The following is a 25,800-nucleotide window of genomic DNA, read 5'->3' as shown; positions in this document are numbered from 1 at the left end:
TTTTAAAGGATCCAGGATCTGAAATGTATCAGCTGAGATTTGTTGTCCATAAATAAGAAATCCGTGGCAATATGTGAGATGACGGTGGTACGTTTAATATTTTACCATGCTGTAACAATGGAGGCCCGAGCAGGTATTCTCGCTACTTTGACTGTAATGTGAGATCCCCGTATGAGGCATTTTTGTTCAAGGAATGGCAGAGGACTTGCAAATGAAGGAGTTGGAAGTACGAGATCTACATCTCCTGCCACATCCCTGTGGCTGTTAGTGCAGGCGTATCAATGATAGTTTTCCTGTTTCCTGCCTCAGACTTCACCAGAACAATGGTGCTATAGCTTCACATAAAGGAATGGAAATCGTTTCCGGTGAATTTGTCGGTCTGTGGCTGTAGTTTTGGAATATCTTTGATTTTAGTTTCCCAAAATATTATGAACTAATTAAGGTCTTTTAATTGGGCATTGAGCTCAGTCTTGTTAAAGGGGATTGTTATTGTTTTGGGCATAGTTATCAAAAGAAGTTTACTTTTCCCTTATCTCCTTTGTCCTGCTGTCTATAGATCTATTTGTCAATGGTCGGGGGACGGTAGGGGGCGGTGGGGGGGGCAGGGGTCGGTGGGGGGAGGGAGAATCATTACCTCTACCAAATTATTGGCGCAAGAGCTCTCGGTGATTTTTTGTCATGAATGTATAAATGAGTTATATATGAAGTATATACAGTATTTCATTGGCTGTGAAGTGCTTTGAGACGTCCGGTGGTCGTGAAAGGCGCTATATAAATCCAAGTCTTTTCTTTCTTTACTCTGTGACTTCTTCACAATGTTGTTAGATTTTTGCAACACAAGTGACATTATTGCATTGCTATTTATGAACGCAGTGGTAAAGCTGCACAAATGACTTGCAACAATCCCCCTTTGTCCATTCTGTAGCTGGAGGATATCCAGGTGTCTACTGTGATTCGCTGAGTCAAATCGAATGCCTCGTCTGTCTTCTGTTCAAATTAAGCAAATCTGAGGAAAGCTGTGCACAGGGTATAGTTTAACCATTCAGGATAAACATTATTTTGAACAGCTTCCCTTTAAAATAGATTATTATGAATTAAAGATCAGCTATGTAATAAAGTTGAAACTTTGGACAAACTTTTATTCAGAGAGTCCAAAATTGAGCGTCCCTTTTACAATACTCCGAATATGTTAGCAAGGAAGTCCCTCCCAGCATTGAAAGCTGCCCCGTGATTACAGCCTCTCCATCAGTTGCTGTTGCGCTGTCCCTCTTAATGTTGGATCAGAAAAGAGGTGGCGGCACCCCATGAAAATAATTGGGACACAAACACAAAGCAGTGGTTAACTTGATCCCTTTAGATCCCAAAGGAAATCACTATTGGGAACTTTATTTTTGCTTTATAGTTTGATGTCGCCACTATTATTTTTTGCACAGCCTTGTCTCCCTGTGTTATGGAACCATTCCCCAGCAGAGAGGGCATTCATATTATCTATTCCTGGCCTCTGTCAATGTTACTCTCAGCTGACTATAGAAGATAAGCTCAAGTTGCATGGACTGACAAGCTGGATATTTTAATTCTTGACCTCTTGTTGGGAAAGTGCCTAGAAGCTTGCAGCACTGTTTAAATTGTCAACAGTAATGGACCTGTAACAGCTCTAAGCATAATGCACACACTCTGAGCATAAGCAGGCTTTCACCGGAATGACACTGTGTCTGAGTATTCTCCAGTTGAAGACCATTGTACCCCGAGTGGTCCTACAGTGCTCTTGAGTCACAGGCAGTGGTCTATTTAGAAAATTTGTGAGGAAGAAATTGGTTAAAATAAAGGTGCAAGCTTAAAATGTTTTTATATCTCACCCCACGTCATTATAAATCTCTGACTGTTTCATTGATGGTAAATTAAAGACATGTTGAAGCAATTTCACTTTCACCTCCATTTTTTTTCACAGCATGCAGCCGAGCTGGAACAAAAGCAGAATGAAACGGAAAATAAAAAAGTACACGGAGAGGTGATAAAATATGGCAGTGTCGTGCAGGTATGTACCTACTATAACAACAACTTGCATTTATATCGCACCTTTAGCATGAGAAAACATCACAAGACATAAGAGAAATAATTGAATGCCAAACTAAAGAAGGGGATATTAGGAAGAATGACCAACGGTTTAGTCAAAGTAATGGATTTTAAGGAGGGCCAAAGGAAGAGAGGGAGGTGCTGAGCAGAGGGTTTTGGGGAGGGAAGCGCTGAGTGTGGAGCCAAGCAACAATGGTGGGGAGAGAGGGGGGGATGCACAAGGTAGAGTCCCAGAAATAGAGAGTTTGGGGCAGGATTGGGGGCAAGGGGTTGCTTAGCTCTTGAGGAGGCTCCAGAGATAGGGAAGATCAAAGCCATGGAGGAAATTAAACACCAGGATAAAAATTTAAAATTTGTGATGTTGGGGACCTGGAAACCAAAGTCGGTCTGCGAGGAAAGAGGTGATGGGCGAGCAGAACTTGGTAAGGAGTAGCATTTGGCAGTAGCATTTTGGATGAGATGAAGCTTACAGAGGGTAGAGCATGGGAAGCCAGTCAGGAAAGAACTGGAATAGTTGAGTTTGGCTGAGTGTTTCAGTAGCAGGTGGACTGAGGCAGGGCAGGAGCAGAGGCAGGTATTATTGCCAAGGTGGAGTGAATGTGGGATTGGTCACTCAGCTTTTGGTCAAATAGGTGCCGAGGTTGCAATTAGTCTACTTAATAGTGGTCGGGGTTGGAGTCAGTGGCGAGGGTAAAGGTTTTGTGGTGGGGTCTGAAGACAGTAGCTTTATTCTTCTTAATGTTTAGCAGGAGTGAATGGTGGCTCTTCGAAGACTGCATGCCAGACAAACAGTTTGACGGCACCAAGGCGGTGGAGGAGTTGAGGGAGATGGTAGAGAGATGGAGCTGGGTGTCATCAGGATACATGTGGAAGCTGACCCAAATGTTTGTGGCAGCTGTTAACAAGGGTCACTGTGTAAATGAGGAAGAGGGATTGATGATGGTTATTTAGAAAGGGAGAGAGAGACTGTGCCTGACGAGAGGGAACCATTTACTGGATCAGCTAACATGGGGGCCTGGAAAGGAAGTTGGGTGGTCATCGGTTTAGTGGGAATTAGGGAATTAGGGTCAAGGGAGAAGGAGGTAGGTCTCATGGATGAGAGGAGCTCAGAAAGGGCTTGGGGAAAACAGCCAGAGAGATGGAGGATTAAGAGTGGAGGGTGAGTCCGGAGAGGTTTGATTTGGTGGACAAGGAGAAAGAGCAGAAGCATCAAAGAGGGCTAAATGGATGGTTTCTATCTTGGTGATAAAGAAACCACTGCACTTAGCAAAGATAAGGAGGCAGCAGAAAGCGTTTTAAGAAGGTGTTTGGTAATCGAGGAAAGAAACTCGGGATTACCTTTGCTCCTCAGGGCGATCCTGGACTGGTGGGCAGTTTTGGCAGAGGAGAGTGAGATCCATCGAGTTCCATGTGGTTCTGTTGTTCGATGTAATGGTTGCCTGAATGGCGATATTTTTAAGCATTTGTCTCTGGAGTTCCCCAGGTGAAGGGCAATAGAATTTGGCAACATTTTACTGGTGATATACACAGTCCCTCCAGTTTCTTAGAGAAATCATTTACAGTTTATAAATGTTACCTTGTTTCAGGCAAACTGTGAAATCTGCAAACACCTGAAACATTAATTTTAAAAAGTCAAATGATGAATCGAAAATTAATTTAATAAAAACACAAGTAAAATGAATACTAACTTTAATAATTTTATGTCTGTGGTGATGCTGATGTCTATTGTGTAACAAGTAGAAATCCTTTGCAGAACATGCAGTTGAAGTTATGCTTCTTTTGTAAATTTAATAATTTTCTGCATATATGAATAATAAGCAACCAAGAAGCATACGTCTCTGGAAGAGGGTGGGGTTATAAAAGCTGAATGCTCAGTATCACTAACACTCTCTCAGGTGGACCTAAAAGATCCCATAGCACTATTTCGAAGAAGAGCAGTGGAGTTGTTCCCGGTGTCCTGGCCAATATTTACCCCTCAATCAACATAACAAAAACAGTTTATCTGGTCATTATCACATTGCTGTTTGTGGGAGCTTGCTGTGTGTAAATTGGCTGCCGCGTTTCCCACATTACAACAGTGACTACACTCCAAAAGTACTTCATTGGCTGTAAAGCGCTTTGAGATGTCTGGTGGTCGTGAAAGGCGCTATATAAATGCATGTCTTTCTTTTCTTATATTTCATGGAAAATTTGTAAATTGCACAGGACCTTACTTATGAAAGCAGAAAAAAATGGAACTGCTTGTTTTTCGTTGCCCCTCAATGAACTTCATGTCTCTTTCTCCCGAATTTGTCTGTTTGTTCCCTTGCAGCTATTAGTGGAACGTTTGAGATTAGTAGATGGTAAGGGTAGCAATTAAGGCTAGGGATGTTATTCTATGAGCATTTAATGCCTTTCTTTGTTATTTTAACGGGTTCCTGCGTGTCACAGGCTTACTTTCAGGGCTGTTTTTAAGTTGTCAGGTTTTTTTGCAGTGTTGGTCAGTGTTCTCGATTGGCATGTGTGGAATGATTCCACATTTCCAGTGAGTGTGGCTCCCAGCTGAAAGTTCAGGATCGGGGAATCATCCTTGTATGCTTCTTTTGCTCAAACTTAGCCCCGTCTAATCTCTCTTCTTGGCCTATATTATGCTACTGTCCACTCTTCCTCATTGAGGGTCAAAATTAACGTGTGATATGCCCAATACTGACTGACCCCTATCTTTTGGGTGTAAAAGGTTACTATTCAATGCACATTAAGACCCTTTGATATGCAGTCCAGGTTTATATCATGACATTTATGACTAATAAACAGCTACTTCTACCAAATGATACCTATCAAAACAGCTTATGGATAATAACGATATCTTTAAAAGCAGAACTTGTGAAAATTAATAAAAATTGAGATACCTTTTCAAGACAGTGTGTCACCATCAGAACCCCTTTTTAAAATCAAAATAGTTGAAAACAACAACATTGCTCACAGGTCCCTTCATTCTCACTGCATTTCTGTCACTAGGTTGCCCATTATAATTGTGTATGGACATAGTTGTGCTTAACGGTAGTAATAAATAGTAAATATTAAATACCGGTACCCTTTTTGCTGACTAGCATGTTGGCTATTGTGTCACCAGTTTGTTATACTACATTAAATAGTTGGCTTACAATTCTAAAGTTTGTTCTGGTGCATCTTGAAAAATGCTGGCGATTTTCCCTCGCTGTTGAACATCTGGTGAAGAGGACAAGTTCTTTGGAGAATTCATCTACTATTAGGGGTGGCAGTATTGTTGGTGGCGGGGAAGAAAATGCACTCACACTAATCGTTAAGTGTTGGGTGATGCAAATTATATCAAGTTATGAAAATTGACTCTGAAACCATGCATGATTCTGGAGTTGCTTTATGGTTGAAAGAATGTCAACATTTTTATTTTAAACCGTTGCATTTCAGTTTATACTACGAATTGAAACATATAAAAATTATCATAATTATCAAATATCAAAAATAAAAGCGATTCTGCGTGAGATCTAAACTTTCTTCCTTGTTTTATCTGGTTCCGCGAGGCTTGTGGCGGACAGTTCCAAGCATTTATTGGCCTGCACTCGTCGACCATGAACTAAAGCTTCTTTCTTTGTTGATACTGTCATCCATGAGTACAAGGGACATATGACTCCGGTAATAGTATTAGCTATTCCAAGGAGGAATGGCTCAGTTCCAACGTGAATTTCTTCCTGTATTCAGGCTGCAAACTTTCAAGAGCGCACCATCTACAGTGGCTGCAAAATGGAGGTGCTACAGCTGCCAGCACTGAATCATAGAAAGTTACAGCACAGAAGAAGGCCATTCAGCCCATTGTGTCCGTGCCGGCCGACAAAGAGCCATCCAGCCTAATCTCACTTTCCAGCTCTTGGTCTGCAGCCTTGTAGGTTACGGCACTTCAAGTGCATATCCAAGTACTTTTCAAATGCTATGAGAGTTCCTGCCTCTACCCCCTTTTCAGGCAGTGAGTTCCAGACCCCCATCACCCTCTGCGGGAAACAAATTTGCCTCAAATCTCCTCTAAACCTCCAACCACTTACTTTAAATCTATACCCCCTGGTTATTGACTCCTCTGCTAAGGGATATAGGTCCTTCCTATTCACTCTATTGGCCCCTCATAATTTTATACGCCTCAATTAGGTCTTCCCTCAGCCTTCTCTGTTCCAAAGAAGTCAACCCTAACCTATCCAATCTTTCCTCATAGCTATACTTCTCCAGTCCAGGCAACATCCTCGTAAATCTCCTCTGTACCCTCTCCAGTGCAATCACATCTTTAATGTAATCAGAATTGCACGCAGTACTGTAGCTGTGGCCTAACTAGTGTTTTATACAGTTCAAGCATAACTCCCCTGCTCTTATATTCTATGCCTCGGCTAATAAATGCAAATATCTCGTATGCCTTCTTAACCACCTTATCTACCTGTCCTGCTACCTCCAGGGATCTGTGGACATGTACTCCAAGATTCCTCTGTTCCTTTACACTTCTCACTGTCCTACCATTTATTATGTATTCCCTTTTATTGTTAGCCCTCCCCAAATGCATTACCTCACACTTCTTTGGATTGAATTCCATTTGCCACTGTTCTGCCCACTTGTCCAATCCATTGATATCTTGCTGCAGTCTACAGCTTTCTTCTTCATTATCAACCACATGGACAATTTTTGTATCATTTGCAAACTTCTTAATCATGTCCCCTACATTCAAGTCCAAATCATTGATATATACCATAAACAACAAGGGACCAAGTACTGAGCCTGCAGAACCCCACTGGAAACAGCCTTCCAGTCACAAAAACACCCATCGACCATTACGCTTTGCTTTCTATCTCTGAGCCAATTTTGGATTCAACTTGCCACTTTGCCTGATGGGCTTTTACTTTCATCATCAGTCCGCCATGTGGGACCTTATCAAAAACCTTGCTAAAATCCATATCGACTACATCAAATGCACTACCCTCATCGACCCTCCTTGTTACCTCCTCAAAAAATTCAATTAAGTTAGCCAGATACGACTTTCCCTTAACAAATCCATGCTGACTGTCCTTGATTAATCCGTGTCTTTCTAAATGAAGATTTATCCTGTCCCTCAGAATTTTTTCCAATAATTTTCCCACCACCAAGGTTAGGCTGACTGGCCTGTAATTACTCGGCCTATCCCGTTCTCCCTTTTTAAACAACAGTACAATGTTAGCGGTCTTCCAGTCCTCTTGCACCACACCTGCAGTCAGAGAAGATCGGGAAATGTTGGTCAGAGCCTCTGCTATTTCCGCTCTTGCTTCTCTTAACAGCCTGGGATACATTTCATCTGGGCCTGGGGATTTATCCACTTTCAAAGATGCTCTCACTATGTTTATTTCATCTAATATTTCACACTCCTCCTCCCTGATTGCTATGTCTGCATCATCCCTCTCTTTTGTGAAAACAGACATAAAGTATTCATTAAGAACCATACCCACATCTTCCGCCTCCACACTCAGGTTACCTTTATGGTCCCGATTACGCCCTACTCTTTCTTTAGTTATCCTGTTGCTTTTAATGTATTTATGAAACATCTTTGGGTTTTTCTTGATTTTACTTGCAAAGAATTGTTATGCCCTCCCTTTGCTTTCCTAATTTTCTTTTTAATTTCACCGCTGCACTTTCTATACTCGAGGGTTTCTGCAATATTGAGCCCTCGGTATCTGTCATAAGCCTCCCTTTTTTCTTTATCGTACCCTGTATGCCCCTTGACATTTAGGGGGCTCTAGATTTGTTAGTCCCACCCTTTTTCTTTAAGTCAACATACTTGCTCTGAACCCTCATTATCTCCTCCTTGAATGCCTCTTACTGCTCTGACACTGATTTACCTTCAAGTAACTGTTTCCAGTCCACTTTGGCTAATTCACATCTCATCTTAGTAAAATAAGCTTTTCCCTAATTGAGAACTTTTATTCCTGGTCTATCTTTGTCCTTTTCCATAACTTCCCTAAATCTAACTGAATTATGATCACTACCACCAAAATGCTCTCCCACTAATCCCCTTTTACCTGCCCAGCTTCATTCCATAAAACTAAGTTCAGAACTGCCCCCTCTCTTGTTGGGCTTGCTACGTACCGGCTAAAAAGGTTCTCCTGAATGCATTTTAAGAATGGAGGGTGGATTACAGTGTTGCTAGTTTACATAAATAGTTTCCATTTAAAATGTGAACAGGACTTTATAATTGAAAAAAATTAACAGGGATTTCATGCAGATGTAAGATTAATATATTAACAATCGGTGTGTGTGTGTGTGCAGCTGTCAGTGTGCATTTTAGATGTGTATATGGGCATGTTTTACAAAAACATTTTATTTTGACTTCATTAAGTATTTGTGAATGGTTCTTATTACTGAGAATTGTCATACATGTCCTCGCCACAAAATATACTTGCAGGTCATGGAAGTTGGAGGAATGTATACTAAACCAGAATAAATTAGCAATAACTGTGACAAGAACTTGCTTGACCACGTATTTTTGGAACTATACTTTCCTAAAGGTATCTGAGCAATCAGCAGGTGAAATCGAGTTCAGCAGAGCATTTGCAGGGCCTTCGCTAGCTGTAGTAAGCTCTCAACATCAAAATAAAAAAAAAAACACTTGTCTAAATTCAAAAGGTACTTGCTTACCTCAGAGTAGAGAATAATGTAAGCATAACTAACCTAAGATATAGCTTCAAGACCATAAAACACATCCCACCTTTGTGTGAATCCTCCAGCTGGTGGCATTTCTTTTGTACACTTGTAACATAAGAACATAAGAATTAGGAACAGGAGTAGGCCATCTAGCCCCTCGAGCCTGCTCCGCCATTCAATAAGATCATGGCTGATCTGGTCGTGGACTCAGCTCCACTTACCCGCCCTCTCCCCGTAACCCTTAATTCCCTTATTGCTTAAAAATCTATCTATCTTTGACTTGAAAACATTCAATGAGCCAGCCTCAACTGCTTCCTTGGGCAGAGAATTCCACAGATTCACAACCCTCTGGGAGAAGAAATTCTTTCTCAACTCAGTTTTAAATTGGCTCCTCCGTATTTTGAGGCTGTGCCCCCTAGTTCTAGTCTCCCCCACCAATGGAAACAACCTCTCTGCCTCTATCTTGTCTATCCCTTTCATGATTTTAAATGTTTCTATAAGATCACCCCTCATCCTTCTGAACTCCAAGGAGTAAAGACCCAGTCTACTCAATCTATCATCATAAGTTAACCCCCTCATTTCTCGAATCAGCCTAGTGAATCGTCTCTGTACCCCTTCCAAAGCTAGTATATTCTTCCTTAAGTAAGGTGACCAAAACTGCACGCAGTACTCCAGGTGCGGCCTTACCAATACCTTATACAGTTGCAGCAACACCTCCCTGCTTTTGTACTGCATCCCTTTCGCAATGAAGGTCAACATTCCATTTGCCTTCCTGATTACCTGCTGCACCTGAAAACTAACCTTTTGGGATTCATGCACAAGGACCCCCAGGTCCCTCTGCACCACAGCATGTTGTAATTTCTCCCCATTCAAATAATATTCCCTTTTACTGTTTTTTTTCCCAAGGTGGATGACCTCACACTTTCCGACATTGTATTCCATCTGCCAAACCTTAGCCCATTCGCTTAACCTATCCAAATCTCCTTGCAGCCTCTCTGAGTCCTCTACACAACCCGCTTTCCCACTAATCTTAGTGTCATCTGCAAATTTTGTTGCACTACACTCTGTCCCCTCTTCCAGGTCATCTATGTATATTGTAAACAGTTGTGGTCCCAGTACCGATCCCTGTGGCACACCACTAACCACTGATTTCCAACCGGAAAAGGACCCATTTATCCCGACTCTCTGCTTTCTGTTCGCCAGCCAATTCTCTATCCATGCTAATACATTTCCTCTGACTCCGCGTACCTTTATCTTCTGCAGTAACCTTTTGTGTGGCACCTTATCGAATGCCTTTTGGAAATCTAAATACACCACATCCATCGGTACACCTCTATCCACCATGCTTGTTATATCCTCAAAGAATTCCAGTAAGTTAGTTAAACATGATTTCCCTTTCATGAATCCATGCTGCATCTGCTTGATTGCAATATTCCTATCTAGATGTCCCGCTATTTCTTCCTTAATGATAGTTTCAAGCATTTTCCCCACTACAGATGTTAAACTAACCGGCCTATAGTTACCTGCCTTTTGCCTGCCCCCTTTTTTAAACAGAGGTGTTACATTAGCTGCTCTCCAATCCACTGGTACCTCCCCAGAGTCCAGAGAATTTTGGTAGATTATAACAAATGCATCTGCTATAACTTCCGCCATCTCTTTTAATACCCTGGGATGCATTTCATCAGGACCAGGGGACTTGTCTACCTTCAGTCCCATTAGTCTGTCCAGCACTACCTCCCTAGTGATAGTGATCATCTCAAGGTCCTCCTTTCCCACGTTCCTATGACCAGCAATTTCTGGCATGGTTTTTGTGTCTTCCACTGTGAAGACGGAAGCAAAATAATTGTTTAAGGTCTCAGCCATTTCCACATTTCCCATTATTAAATCCCCCTTTTCATCTTCTAAGGGACCAACATTTACTTTAGTCACTCTTTTCTGTTTTATATATCTGTAAAAGCTTTTACTATCTGTTTTTATGTTTTGCGCAAGTTTACCTTCGTAATCTATCTTCCCTTTCTTTATTGCTTTTTTCGTCATTCTTTGCTGTTGCTTAAAATTTTCCCAATCCTCTAGTTTCCCACGAACCTTGGCCACCTTATACGCATTGGTCTTTGATTTGATACTTTCCTTTATTTCCTTGGTTATCCACGGCTGGTTATCTTTTCTCTTGCCGCCCTTCTTTTTTACTGGAATATATTTTTGTTGAGCATTATGAAAGAGCTCCTTAAAAGTCCTCCACTGTTCCTCAATTGTGCCACCGTTTAGTCCTTGTTTCCAGTCTACTTTAGCCAACTCTGCCCTCATCCCACTGTAGTCCCCTTTGTTTAAGCATAATACGCTCGTTTCTGACACAACTTCCTCATCCTCAATCTGTATTACAAATTCAACCATATTGTGATCACTCATTCTGAGAGGATCTTTTACGAGGAGATCGTTTATTTTTCCTGTCTCGTTACACAGGACCAGATCCAAAATGGCTTGCTCCCTTGTAGGCTCTGTTACATACTGTTCTAAGAAACAATCCCGTATGCATTCTATGAATTCCTCCTCCAGGCTACCCCCTGCAATTTGATTTGACCAATCGATATGTAGGTTAAAATCCCCCATAACTACTGCCGTTCCTTTTTCACATATCTCCATTATTCCCTTGATTATTACCCGCCCCACCATGAAGTTATTATTTGTGGGCCTTTAAACTACGCCGACCAGTGACTTTTTCCCCTTACCATCTCTAATCTCCACCCACAATGATTCAACATTTTGTTCATTGGAGCCAATATCATCCCTCACAATTGCCCTGATATCATCCTTTATTAACAGAGCTACCCCACCTCCTTTCCCTTTGTAACAGACTTTGTGACTGATGTTTAGCCTGAACTGAGCTGGAAGGACCTCAGAATTCATTTGTACTGTACTGAAACTGCTGCTAAAAGGAACTAATTTCTTGCTCCAGGCAAGTATTATGGTTTGATTGTGGTCGACTCTTTCAAGTCCTCACATTCATAAAGGTGCTAAACATAAAGGAGCACCTCGAGTCTCATCGCCGAGAGCATGCAGAAATCAAGCGCAGGCAGCGGAAAGAGCGTGCGGCAAATCTGCCCCACCCTCCCTTATCCGCAACGACTATCTGTCCCACCTGTGACAGGGACTATGACTCTCGTATTGGACTGTTCAGCCATCTAAGGACTCATTTAAAGAGTGGAAGCAAGTCTTCCTCGATTTTTATGATGATGAAACATTTGAATGGACATAGGAATAACTCAGTCTCCCTCGGAATGTGGGTGGGGAAGTGAATGGTTATAGTTTGCAAGTACATTGTACAAGTGAGAGTGACCTTTCATATTTAACCAGTCATTTCTTCAAAACATGTAAATGAAAGCAGCAGCTACTAAAATGAAGCACCAGCAGATATTTTTGATTCACTAACTTTGGGGGAAAACATTTGCATTGGCAAAATGTCAGGTTTAAACCACAAATGTTTATTTATAATTGCAGTTGTGCTCAGTCAGTGAATGAGGTTATGTTACTCTTGCAGATGACTTGTACTGAAACTATTGATCGGAAGTGACAGAGCCACCGCCAAGCTATTCATTTTTGTGAAGTTTATTTTTTCATTTACGTGACTGCAAACAGGAAAGCTGCCTCTCTAGGGCCCACCAGTGAAAGAATGAGACTGGCTATGTTTAGTAACTAATTATGATACACACCTAAAATATTCACTGCTGTTACTGCATGTAATGTCTTTGCATTGACTGATGATGCCTTTCAATTTCAGTGTGCACTCTTCAAAAGCATAAAATCCTAGTCTGCAGAACTGATGAAGTGGAAGTGCTTGGCCTATCAAGCTAATGATAACAAACTATGCAATCATATCCTTATACTTGTTTTCTGTTCCCTCCCCAGTTATTTTTCTCCCTGGATACAGATAATATCCTGGCTTGGGCTGACCAGTGATAGGTAGTACCTGTATTCGTGTCACCTAAGTGCTAAGTAGCAAGAAAAAGAGTGGGAGAGCAATAGTGATAGGGGATTCAATTGTGAGGGGAATAGATAGGCGTTTCTGCGGCCGCAACCGAGACTCCAGGATGGTATGTTGCCTCCCTGGTGCAAGGGTCAAGGATGTCTCGGAGCGGGTGCAGGACATTCTGAAATGGGAGGGAGAACAGCCAGTTGTCGTGGTGCACATTGGTACCAACGACATAGGCAAAAAAAGGGATGAGGTCCTACGAAACGAATTTAAGGAGCTAGGAGCTAAATTAAAAAGTAGGACCTCAAAAGTAGTAATCTCGGGATTGCTACCAGTGCCACGTGATAGTCAGAGTAGGAATCGCAGGATAGCGCAGATGAATACGTGGCTTGAGCAGTGGTGCAGCAGGGAGGGATTCAAATTCCTGGGGCATTGGGACCGGTTCTGGGGGAGGTGGGACCAGTACAAACCGGACGGTCTGCACCTGGGCAGGACTGGAACCAATGTCCTAGGGGGAGTGTTTGCTAGTGCTGTTGGGGAGGATTTAAACTAATATGGCAGGGGGATGGGAACCAATGCAGGGAGACAGAGGGAAACAAAAAGGAGACAAAAGCAAAAGACAGAAAGGAGATGAGGAAAGGTGGAGGGCAGAGAAACCCAAGGCAAAAAACAAAAAGGGCCACTGTACAGCAAAATTCTAAAAGGACAAAGGGTGTTAATAAAACAAGCCTGAAGGCTTTGTGTCTGAATGCAAGGAGTATCCGCAATAAGGTGGATGAATTAATTGTGCAAATAGATGTTAACAAATATGATGTGATTGGGATTACGGAGACGTGGCTCCAGGATGATCAGGGCTGGGAACTCAACATTCAGGGGTATTCAACATTCAGGAAGGATAGAATAAAAGGAAAAGGAGGTGGGGTAGCATTGCTGGTTAAAGAGGAGATTAATGCAATAGTTAGGAAAGACATTAGCTTGGATGATGTGGAATCTATATGGGTAGAGCTGCAGAACACCAAAGGGCAAAAAACGTTAGTAGGAGTTGTGTACAGACCTCCAAACAGTAATAGGGATGTTGGGGAGGGCATCAAACAGGAAATTAGGGGTGCATGCAATAAAGGTGTAGCAGTTATAATGGGTGACTTTAATATGCACATAGATTGGGCTAGCCAAACTGGAAGCAATACGGTGGAGGAGGATTTCCTGGAGTGCATAAGGGATGGTTTTCTAGACCAATATGTTGAGGAACCAACTAGGGGGGAGGCCATCTTAGACTGGGTGTTGTGTAATGAGAGAGGATTAATTAGCAATCTCATTGTGCGAGGCCCCTTGGGGAAGAGTGACCATAATATGGTGGAATTCTGCATTAGGATGGAGAATGAAACAGTAATTTCAGAGACCATGGTCCAGAACTTAAAGAAGGGTAACTTTGAAGGTATGAGGCGTGAATTGGCTAGGATAGATTGGCGAATGATACTTAGGGGGTTGACTGTGGATGGGCAATGGCAGACATTTAGAGACCGCATGGATGAAGTACAACAATTGTACATTCCTGTCTGGCGTAAAAATAAAAAGGGGAAGGTGGCTCAACCGTGGCTATCTAGGGAAATCAGGGATAGTATTAAAGCCAAGGAAGTGGCATACAAATTGGCCAGAAATAGCAGCGAACCTGGGGACTGGGAGAAATTTAGAACTCAGCAGAGGAGGACAAAGGGTTTGATTAGGACAGGGAAAATGGAGTACGAGAAGAAGCTTGCAGGGAACATTAAGGCGGATTGCAAAAGTTTCTATAGGTATGTAAAGAGAAAAAGGTTGGTGAAGACAAACGTAGGTCCACTGCAGTCAGAATCAGGGGAAGTCATAACGGGGAACAAAGAAATGGCGGACCAATTGAACAAGTACTTTGGTTCGGTATTCACTAAGGAGGATACAAACAACCTTCCGGATATAAAAGGGGTCAGAGGGTCTAGTAAGGAGGGGGAACTGAGGGAAATCTTTATTAGTCGGGAAATTGTTTTGGGGAAATTGATGGGATTGAAGGCCGATAAATCCCCAGGGCCTGATGGATTGCATCCTAGAGTACTTAAGGAGGTGGCCTTGGAAATAGCGGATGCATTGACAGTCATTTTCCAACATTCCATTGACTCTGGATCAGTTCCTATGGAGTGGAGGGTAGCCAATGTAACCCCACTTTTTAAAAAAGGAGGGAGAGAGAAAACAGGGAATTATAGACCGGTCAGCCTGACCTCAGTAGTGGGTAAAATGATGGAATCAATTATTAAGGATGTCATAGCAGTGCATCTGGAAAATGGTGACATGATAGGTCCAAGTCAGCATGGATTTGTGAAAGGGAAATCATGCTTGACAAATCTTCTGGAATTTTTTGAGGATGTTTCCAGTAAAGTGGACAAAGGAGAACCAGTTGATGTGGTATATTTGGACTTTCAGAAGGCTTTCGACAAGGTCCCACACAAGAGATTAATGTGCAAAGTTAAAGCACATGGGATTGGGGGTAGTGTGCTGATGTGGATTGAGAACTGGTTGTCAGACAGGAAGCAAAGAGTAGGAGTAAACGGGTACTTTTCAGAATGGCAGGCAGTGACTAGTGGAGTGCCGCAAGGTTCTGTGCTGGGGCCCCAGCTGTTTACATTGTACATTAATGATTTAGACGAGGGGATTAAATGCAGTATCTCCAAATTTGCAGATGATACTAAGTTGGGTGGCAGTGTGAGCTGCGAGGAGGATGCTATTAGGCTGCAGAGTGACTTGGATAGGTTAGGTGAGTGGGCAAATGCATGGCAGATGAAGTATAATGTGGATAAATGTGAGGTTATCCACTTTGGTGGTAAAAACAGAGAGACAGACTATTATCTGAATGGTGACAGATTAGGAAAAGGGAAGGTGCAACGAGACCTGGGTGTCATGGTACATCAGTCATTGAAGGTTGGCATGCAGGTACAGCAGGCGGTTAAGAAAGCAAATGGCATGTTGGCCTTCATAGCGAGGGGATTTGAATACAGGGGCAGGGAGGTGTTGCTACAGTTGTACAGGGCCTTGGTGAGGCCACACCTGGAGTATTGTGTACAGTTTTGGTCTCCTAACTTGAGGAGGGACATTCTTGCTATTGAGGGAGTGCAGCGAAGGTTCACCAGACTGATTCCCGGGATGGCGGGACTGACCTATCAAGAAAGATTGGATCGGCTGGGCTTGTATTCACTGGAGTTCAGAAGAATGAGAGGGGATCTCATAGAAACGTTTAAAATTCTGACGGGTTTAGACAGGTTAGATGCAGAAAGAATGTTCCCAATGTTGGGGAAGTCCAGAACCAGGGGTCACAGTCTGAGGATAAGGGGTAAGCCATTTAGGACCGAGATGAGGAGAAACTTCTTCACCCAGAGAGTGGTGAACCTGTGGAATTCTCTACCACAGAAAGTAGTTGAGGCCAATTCACTAAATATATTCAAAAGGGAGTTAGATGAAGTCCTTACTACTCGGGGGATCAAGGGTTATGGCGAGAAAGCAGGAAGGGGGTACTGAAGTTTCATGTTCAGCCATGAACTCATTGAATGGCGGTGCAGGCTAGAAGGGCTGAATGGCCTACTCCTGCACCTATTTTCTATGTTTCTATGTTTCTATGATGATTAAAATAAAAGCTCCACCTCCCCTCCCTTGATCCTAAATGGTGGCATAATCCCTTCATCAACATCTTGGAGGTGGGGGGAGGTCACCATTGACTAGGAGCTTAACTGGACCAACCATGTCAACGACATGATGACAAGAGCAGAAGAGGCTGGGTAATCTCTGATGAGTGCCTTATTTCTTAACTCTTTAATACCTCTACACCATCTACAAGACACAAGCATTTGCAACCATCTTCAGCCATGATCCATCTCTGCCTCCTCCTGAGGTCCCCACCATCACAGAAGCCAGTCTTCAGCCAATTTGATTCACTCCACGTGATATCAAGAAACGGCTGAGTGCACTGGATACAGCAAAGCCTGTGGGCCCTGACAGCATCCCGGCTGTTGTATTGAAGGCTTGCGCTCCAGAACTAGCCGTGCCTCTAGCCAAGCTGTTCCAGTACAGCTACAACACTGGTATCTATCACCAAGGTGGAAAATTGCCCAGGTATGTCCTGTCCACAAAAAGCAGGACAAATCCAATCCGGCCAATTACCATCCCATCAGTCTACTCTCAATCATCAGCAAAGTGATGGAAGGTGCCGTCGACTGTGCTATCAAGTGGCACTTACTCACCAATAACCTACTCACCGATGCTCAGTTTGAGTTTCACCAGGACCACTCAGCTCCAGACCTCATTACAGCCTTGGTCTAAACATGGACAAAAGAACTGAATTCCAGAGGGGAGGTGTGAGTGACTGCCCCTGATTTCAAGGCAGCATTTGACCCAAGTGTGGCATCAATGAGCCCTAGTAAAATTAAAGTTAATGGAAATCAGGGGAAAAACTCTCCAATGGCTTGAGTCATACCTAGCACAAAGGAAGATGGTTGTGGTTGTTGGACGTCACCCATTTCAGCATCGCTGCAGGGGTTCTTCAGGGCAGTATCCTAGGCCCAACCATCTTCAGCTGCTCATCAATATCTTCCCTCCATCATGAGGTCGGGAAGTGGGGATGTTCACTGATGATTGCACAGTGTTCAGTTCCATTCGCAACTCCTCAGATAATGAAGCAGTCTGTGCCCACATGCAGCAAGACCTGGATGACATTCAGGCTTGGGCTGATAAGTGGCAAGTAACATTCACGCAACATAAGTGCCAGGTAATGACTATCTCCAACAAGAGAGAGTCTAACTACCGCCCTTAACATTCAATGGCATTATCATCGCCGAATCCCCACCACCAACATCCTGGGGGTCACCATTGTCCAGAAACTTAACTGGACCAGCCATATAGATACTGTAGCTATAAAAGCAGTTCAAAGGCTGGGTATTCTGCAGCGAGTGTCTCACCTTCTGACTCCCCAAAGTCTTTCCAACATCTACAAGGCACAAATCTGGACTATGGTGGAATACTCTCCACTTGCCTGGATGAGTGCAGCTCCAACAACACTCAAGAAGCCCAACACCATCAGGACCAAGCAGCCCACTTGATTGGTACCCCATCCACCACTTTACATATTCACTCCCTCCACCACCAGTGCACTGTGGCTGCAGTGCATACCATCTACAAGATGCACTGCAGCAAATTGCCAAGGCTTCTTTGGCAGCACCTCCCAAACCCGCAACCTCTACCACCTAGAAGGATAAGGGCTGCAGGCGCATGGGAGCACCATCACCTCCAAGTTCCCCTCCAAGTCACACACCATCCTGACTTGGAAATATATCATCATTCCTTCATCATTACTGCATCAAAATCCTGGAACTTCCTCTCTAGCAACACTATAGGAGTACGGACTGTAGCAGTTCAAGAAGGTGGCTCACCACCACCTTCTCAAGGGAAATTAGGGATGGGCAGTTAATGCCAGCCTTGCCAGGAATGCCGACATCCCATGAACGAATAAAATTGAAATAACCTTGAGGAAGGACTGTGATGGAATATTTATCACTCCCTTGGATGGGTGCAGCTGTAACAGCACTATCCAGGACAGAGCAATTTGCTTCATTGACACTGCTACCACTGGATTCAATATCCACTATCTCCACCGTTGGTGCACTGTGTGACACTATGCAGTACCAAAAAGATGCACTTGCACAACTGGCCAAGTTTACTGCAACAGCACCTCCCAGCCCCATGATCTCCACCACTAAGTAGGACAAGAATAGCCATATCATGGGAACACCATCACCTCCAAGTTCCCTCTCCAAATCACACATTATTCCCACTTGGACATATACTGCCACTGAATTAAAATTCTTACAATCTTATCTAACACCATTGTGTGAGTATAATCAGCAATAGGACTGGAGCAGTTCAAGGAGATGGCCATCCTCTCAGGGTAAAAAATATGACTTAGTCAGTGCCCCCACATCCTGAGAAGAGTTTCCTCTGCCTCGAGGAATTTAGATAGGGTGAGGGTAACACGGTGAGTGGTGCACTGAACACAGCTGAGCAGGAGGAGGAAGAGGAAGCGACTTGCCTAAGGGGATGTTGCCACCTCACAGTTGCTTGTTATAGATTGTTTAAATCAGAATTATTTGCCTTGCAAGTTAAATATTACTAACCACAATGCCTTGTCTGTTGTAAAATGTACACCTGGCTTTGGCAGTTTGAAACTGTTTATATCACAGTGATTTGGGTACGTCTTATGGAACCTGAATTTGCTTTGGTCTTCTGCTTTCTTTTATGATGCAAAACATTAAATCCTGCTTCAAGGACAAGACTCTATGAATGGGGACAAAAGAAAAAAAAGACTTGCATTCATGTAGCGCCTTTCACGACCTCAGGACGTTCCAAAGTGTTTTACAGCCAACAAAGTACTTTTGAAGTGTAGTCACTGTTGTAATGTACAAGATTGAATCAGCCATGTAGGCATGGCATTAAAATCCAATTAAAGCAGTAGATATTTTTCAGCCAGATGTGAGAACTTTCCCAAAAGGAGAAAAAAAAAACTTGGCAATATTTTTGCTAACGGGATTGCTAAAGAAGCCATTTTCACCCATCTCTCTTACAACTTATAAAACAATAAGATTAGCAAATGTCTATGATCATCCGGGTTAGATTTACTCCCAAGAATACATTTAATTGCTTCATTGATGTGTTACAGAGACGGCTCACTTGAATCCTGGAGTGGATCTATTCACTTTAGTGGGAAATAACCTAGAGCTGTCCAACATTTGGGATGCATTCTTGTAAGATATGTCAGCTGAGTGGCTGGGGATTGTAGTGCAAATCCAAAATAGTAAGCTCTGGGGCAAAAGTGGGGAGGGGAAGAGATTGGTGTGTTGTAAAGTACTTTTCGTTCCTTTTTGACATTAATTCCATCACAGAAGCAGACACAACAGTGGACAGATTCCACATGCAATTCATGTGTCAGGGTGGTGCAGCCAGTTACAAGGCCAGGCCCCCTCAAAGTTCTCAGCCAGCAGCTGGTTGAAGTCTGAATGATGCAGTGAACACAAAATCGACACCACATTTCTTTTTTTTACTACCCCATTCAGATTAAACCAAGTGATTGGGGGAAAAAAACATTAATGCTGGAAGTCTGAAATAAAAACAGAAAATGATCGAAGTATTCAAGGCCTTTACAGTTGCTGGGTCTTTAACCCAAAAGTAAAGGCACTGTACTATGGACTATCATGTAGCATACTGATGATACATTTGATACACTGTGTCAGGATGTCGCATCTGCCAAGGCCCTAAATAATGTACATTTTGAACTTCTCTTAGAAAAAAGCCCTCTGCTAATTGCCAGGTCAATCAATCTTGTCTGTTTTCCATTGACCACATGATTCCTGACTCAATGTTGAAGAATCAGCTTTCATCTGAGGCTTATGTTCTCTTCGTGTTATGTTCTTATGTTCTTATATAACCTAAGAAATAGGAGCAGTAGTAGGCCATTTGGCCCCTCGAGCCTGCTCCGCCGTTCAATAAGATCATGGCTGATCTGATCATGGATTCAGCTCCACTTCCCTACCCGCTCCCCATAAACCTTTATTCTCTTATCGCTCAAAAATCTGTCTTTCTCCGCCTTAAATATATTCAATGATCCAACCTCCACAGCTCTCTGGAGCAGAGAATTCCATAGATTTACAACCCTCTGAGAAAAGAAATTCCTCCTCATCTCAGTTTTAAATGGGCGGTCCCTTATTCTAAAACCATGCCCCCTAGTTCTAGTCTCCCCTATCAGTGGAAACATCCATTCTGCATCCATCTTGTCAAGCCCCCCTCATAACCTTATAGATTTCGATAAGATCACTTCTCATTCTTCTGAATTCCAATGAGTAGAGGCCCAACCTACACAACCTTTCCTCATAAGTCCACCCCCTCATCTCCGGAATCAACACTCGGTTCCTTCATCCAAGTCATAATAAAGATTGTAAATAGTTGAGGACCCAGCACCGATCCCTGCGGCACCCCACTAGTCACTGTTTGCCAAATGACCCATTTATCCTGACTTTCTGTTTTCTGTTAATTAGCCAATCCTCTATGCTAATATATTACCTCCAACCCCATGAACTTTTATCTTGTGCAGTAACCTCTTATGTGGCACCTTATCGAATGTCTTCTGGAAATCTAAATACATCACATCCAACATGCTCGTTACATCCTCAAAGAACTCCAGCAAATTTGTCAAACATGTCTGTCAAGAGTTCAGTTTCATTTTTGCTTCAGCAGCTGTTGCTGCTAAAGTGGAGCCCATATCCTGCAGTAGGCAAACCCATACTAATTCTGATATGGCCATTCATCCTCAAACCATTTTCTCTTATGAGCAGATAATGTGAATATATTAGTAATAATAAATTCTTGTTTAATGATTTTTTAGTACTCTTCTCCAAATGCTCCCAAAGAGCATTGTCTTCACCGTCCACATCCCTCAAGTACCAACAGGATTTATTACAGTATTTTTGCTCATTATTTCATCCTTGACAACTATTTATCACTGTGAGCATTCATAACTTTTAATATATTATCCAGGGAATTTTTATCTGGCAGCCTTGAGTGGACAACTAGGTAATGATCTGAATGGAAGAAGTAAAAAAAAAAAATCAGGGGATTTAGATAGTAAATACTAATTATTTTATAATTATCACAAATCACAGACGAGTAAAAATAAATGCAACTATTTAAACAAGCTCGAATATCTTCACCCCAGAGTTCCTGCTTGTTAGGGATGCTGAATTTGTGTAATTGGAGCAGATTTTGGCGTAGTTGTCCTCGGTCTTTATCCCTTTATACTGCATTGACCTTTCTGCTGGAAGTGGGGCCAGTTCAGTCTCATTTTTCCCATTGCAGTGCACGCCTGCATGAAGAAATACGCTTGCTTGTCTGGACTTGATCCTGGTATGTGATAACTGAGAAATTTCAAATGCCTGTCTCAGTCAATTGCAGACAAAGTGAGAGATTTGAAATCTTGCCAGCTTTAAGCTCTTTTGTTTGGAACAAATTTCTCCCTTAAGTCACAGCAAATTCTTGCCCTTCTCCTACTCAAGTTGCATTGAAAATGTTATGGACACTTACAATGTATTCATGTCCTTGATCCTGGAATTTAGCATAGGGTCAGGAGAACATGCAAGGGGTGGGCAGAAATTCAGCCCTGCTCCAAATCCATCCCAAAAACACCTTCTGAGGAATTTATGGATGCTAAACTCCAGGAGGAACATTGAACCAATTTTGACTAGTTTGTGTGCACCAAGGCCAATTGTACCACTTGTCTGCATCTCAGGTTACACAATTAAAATATATAATAATTATACAACTTCTTATTCATTCTTGCTGAAGAGTGACATCCAGTCCTTTTCAAAACTGTGTTGAGAAGAAAATGTCACACATTAGAAATGCAACACAACCTTGTGAAACTGTAAACTTTTGAAAACCTCTTGTTTTCTGAAACAAGTCAACATTATTCTAAACTGCATGCTTTCCAAATCTCTTGCAAAGTATTGGTGACACCACATTTATGGATCACTTGCCTCCTCACCCACAGTGTCCCCTACATCACTTACAATTGCAGTCTTTCATATAAAGTGCAAATTAGTGGGTAGACTTTCGAGAAAGATGCCTGTTTGAAATAGCCTTGGAATGACATGCCATCATGAGTGGAGATACAATGGGGCTGTGTTCCCTGTGGCTGTGCATTGAGATACTTTGGCTGTAATTATGCAGTAAGTAGCTCCAATTTTTCATGTTATTGTTAAAATTCCATTTCTCTACCAACACTCTTGACGTAGGTTCTCAGCAAATTGGAAATTTCAATAATCAGGCCATTGTTTCATATAAATTGAAATGTGCACTCTTTTGTATGAAGTGAATGAGATGTCATGTTGCAGATCTACCAATTATCTTTTTACCTCTGTATTTTACATTGGCGATTACATGGATTTCCCACTATCCAAAAGCCAGAAATAGTCGGACCATGACATTCAGACTGAAGCGAATGACCAAATTTATTTACAAACAATGCAATTACACAGAAGCATCAGACTACCACAAATGCACTGTAGAACAATAATGAACTTACATGACTTTCACAAAACTTAAATTATTCTGGGAATCATATAAAATATGCAAGATCTTAGAGTCCTTTCCAGTATCAGTTAGCAGAATTACTAATGCTATGTTATGTTGCAGAACTTCGCAGAATCTCTTCTCACTGCCTTTACATGGAGATACAAGGAAAACCTATGATTATTAAACAATTCTGCTGGGCTACCAAGGGCGAGCTTTGACACACAAGATCAAGGAGATTATTTCTGAACTGACAGACACTCATGATATTAATCAATCCTACCATTTGTATAGATAGGGCATTAGCAGGTAACCCCTTTTGAGTCTGTTGAGTATATTACTCATGGCACTTGGCCAAGGCTCTAAATAACTCTCATTGGAATTTTGATATGCTTGAAACTGCTTTGATAATTATCAATGGTAAAAAATGTTTACCACTTGCCTGATTTGATGTTGTCACTTTAAGATCATGCTGTCATATAGTATACATGTTGTAGGTACCTTTACGTATTATACTTATACATTACACCAAAATCTTACAACTACAGTTTATGCCTGCTCCTCATAGCCTCCATTTTTGAACTACCTCCAGCAGTCCCTTTAAGGACCGCTGCTTAGGATGTTACAAATTACAGTCAGAGTCCTATGTATGTCAAAGGACTTGATTTTCATATTGAAAGTGGCCTCCCACCTGAAGCAAGCGGGCATTTGGGCCCGTACTAAGATGGTAGTGGCTGGAATGCCAGCGTAAAAGGGCAGTAAGTGACCCTATGCCTTTGCAGGTCACTGCTGCCCTGGTCACATCGGGCATGTTAACCACACAGGAAAGTAACTCAAGTTGTCATAGACTGACTGCCATGGACTAAAACATTATGAGATAGGAAATCAAATGGATAACCAGGCCACACAATGCAGACTGATGGAACATGGCATGATGTGCCTCATTGACTTAATTTTGAAAGCTTGTCGGCCCTATTTTGAAAATGTAAGTGTAAGATCTGTGGATATCTAATATGCCTGAATACTTGGCAGCAATTAAAATGGATCAGGATTTCTATAGACTTTAGCTAATTTGTAATATCTTAGAACCCCCGCTCTCCTGCAGCTGAATTTAAACTATATTACATTTAAAGTCTAGAAGAAATATTGACCAATTTAAAAAAAAATCCTGACATGTTTATTGAATGAATGTAGTTTGAAGAATGAGATTATTCTATATCTTACTAAAAATGATAATTTCTCTTTGGTTACCTTGGATCTCTTGCACTTTATTATGAGTCCTGCACTGTGCATCAGAAAGGGAACAACCACGGCTACATTCAAAGGAAATTGAGCATCAGATTCCAAAAATAATCATTGCTAGTTCAAATAAATCATTGGGAAAGTTCATGTTAAATAGTGGGGCACACTAGCTGGTGTGGGAAAGGGATCATTATGAAGCGATGCCATGTTGCTGCATTCTGGGTGTTCCCTATTGATAACATGTGCATTCAATTGCCTACAGAATGACCATTGTTGACATCATTAATTAAGTATATAATAATGTGGAAAATGCTTGCATTCTAAATAAATATTCTCCTCTTCCCTGAGTTATTGTTATTTGTTTTCCTCTTTCAGCTGCTGCACATGAAAAGCAACAAATACTTGACTGTGAATAAGAGGTTACCAGCTCTCTTGGAGAAAAATGCCATGAGAGTCACTCTGGATGGCACAGGGAATGAAGGCTCTTGGTTATTCATTCAGCCATTTTGGAAGCTAAGGAGTAATGGAGACAATGTAAGTGTGTGCCAGTAATAGCAAAGAAATACTGACTGATCTTGAAGGCAGTTGAAGTCAAAGATAAATGTTAGGTATTCATTGCATTTGAGTCTGCCAAAATGATCCACTACTCCAGGATCATTCTGGAGAGCAAAGAAAGCCCCCTGATTTTTTTTTCCACTATCAACCATCTCTCCAGTCCCCTCCTCCCTTACCACCCAGAACAAGCCTAAGGAGCTCACCGACTGTTTCATCAATAAGATTGAGACCATCCATTCATCTGTCTTTGCTGCTTCCCCTTTTCTTCTTACCCATTAACCCAAACTTTCCTGCTGACTCTCCCCTGCCATATTGCTAATCTGATTCTTTCTCTAGTTTTCCGCCAATTTTCCTCATGCCCTTTCAAAGCTGCTATCGTCACCCCATCCTCAAAACACCCCATTCTTGATCCGAGCAAATTACCCCCCACCATCAGCGATGATGATGATGATTTCCTCTCAAGTCCATGAATGTGTTGTTGTCTTCCCAGTTTATGTCTAGTTTTCCTCAGCCACAGAACTGAAATAGCTCTAGCAAATTACATCTTCTATGTCTGTGACATAATGAGTTTTCCTTCCTCATTCTCCTCAACCTCTTTGCAGCATTTGACACGGTCAACCACACTCCTCCAACACCTCTCCTCCATTGTCGTACTTTGTGGGACTACCCTTGCTTGTGTCCACTGTTACCTATCCGACTGTAGCCAGAGTATTTCCAGCAATGATTTCACTTCCCATCCCCTACATCATTACCTTTGCAGTCCCTCAAAGATCTATCCTTGGTTCCTTCCTCTTCCTCACCTACATACTACCTCTACATCATCTGGACAATGGGGACAGCTCCTTCCCTGTCATCTCGCTCAACCCCTCCATGACCTCTGTGCTGTCAGACTGCTTGGATGAGTTCCAGCTTCCTCCAGTTAAACAATTCCAGACCAAAGCTATCGTCATTGTCCTCCACCATAAACTCCCGACCCTCGTTAACAATTGTATCCCCCTTCCCACTGTCTCTGGTTATGGCAGACTGTTCACAGCCTCGGCATCCTGTTCGATATCCTCATCATTACAAAGCCTGATTACTTTCACCTCCATAAGGTTGTCCGCCTCTGCCCTTGCCTCAGCCCATCCGTTGCCAAAACCCTCATCCATGCCTTTGGTGTCTCCAGACTCGAGCAT

The 25,800-nt window shown here is 42.3% G+C and overlaps 1 protein-coding gene across 3 annotated transcripts in view; it reads left to right on the top strand.

The window, feature by feature from the left end:
- itpr3 (inositol 1,4,5-trisphosphate receptor, type 3) overlaps positions 1–25,800 on the top strand; it is a 341,844-nt gene that overhangs the window by 132,770 nt on the left and 183,274 nt on the right. For all 3 annotated transcript variants that reach the window (XM_070858941.1, XM_070858942.1, XM_070858940.1), the window contains exons 4-5: positions 1,949–2,035; positions 24,446–24,604. In XM_070858941.1, the coding sequence (XP_070715042.1) occupies positions 1,949–2,035; positions 24,446–24,604 (246 nt within the window). The remainder of the gene's footprint in view (positions 1–1,948; positions 2,036–24,445; positions 24,605–25,800) is intronic.

Source organism: Pristiophorus japonicus, chromosome 17 (assembly GCF_044704955.1).
Source record: "Pristiophorus japonicus isolate sPriJap1 chromosome 17, sPriJap1.hap1, whole genome shotgun sequence".
NCBI lineage: Eukaryota > Metazoa > Chordata > Chondrichthyes > Pristiophoridae > Pristiophorus > Pristiophorus japonicus.
The sequence above is the reverse complement of the archived record's forward strand: the minus strand, read 5'-3'. Positions and strand labels throughout refer to the sequence as shown.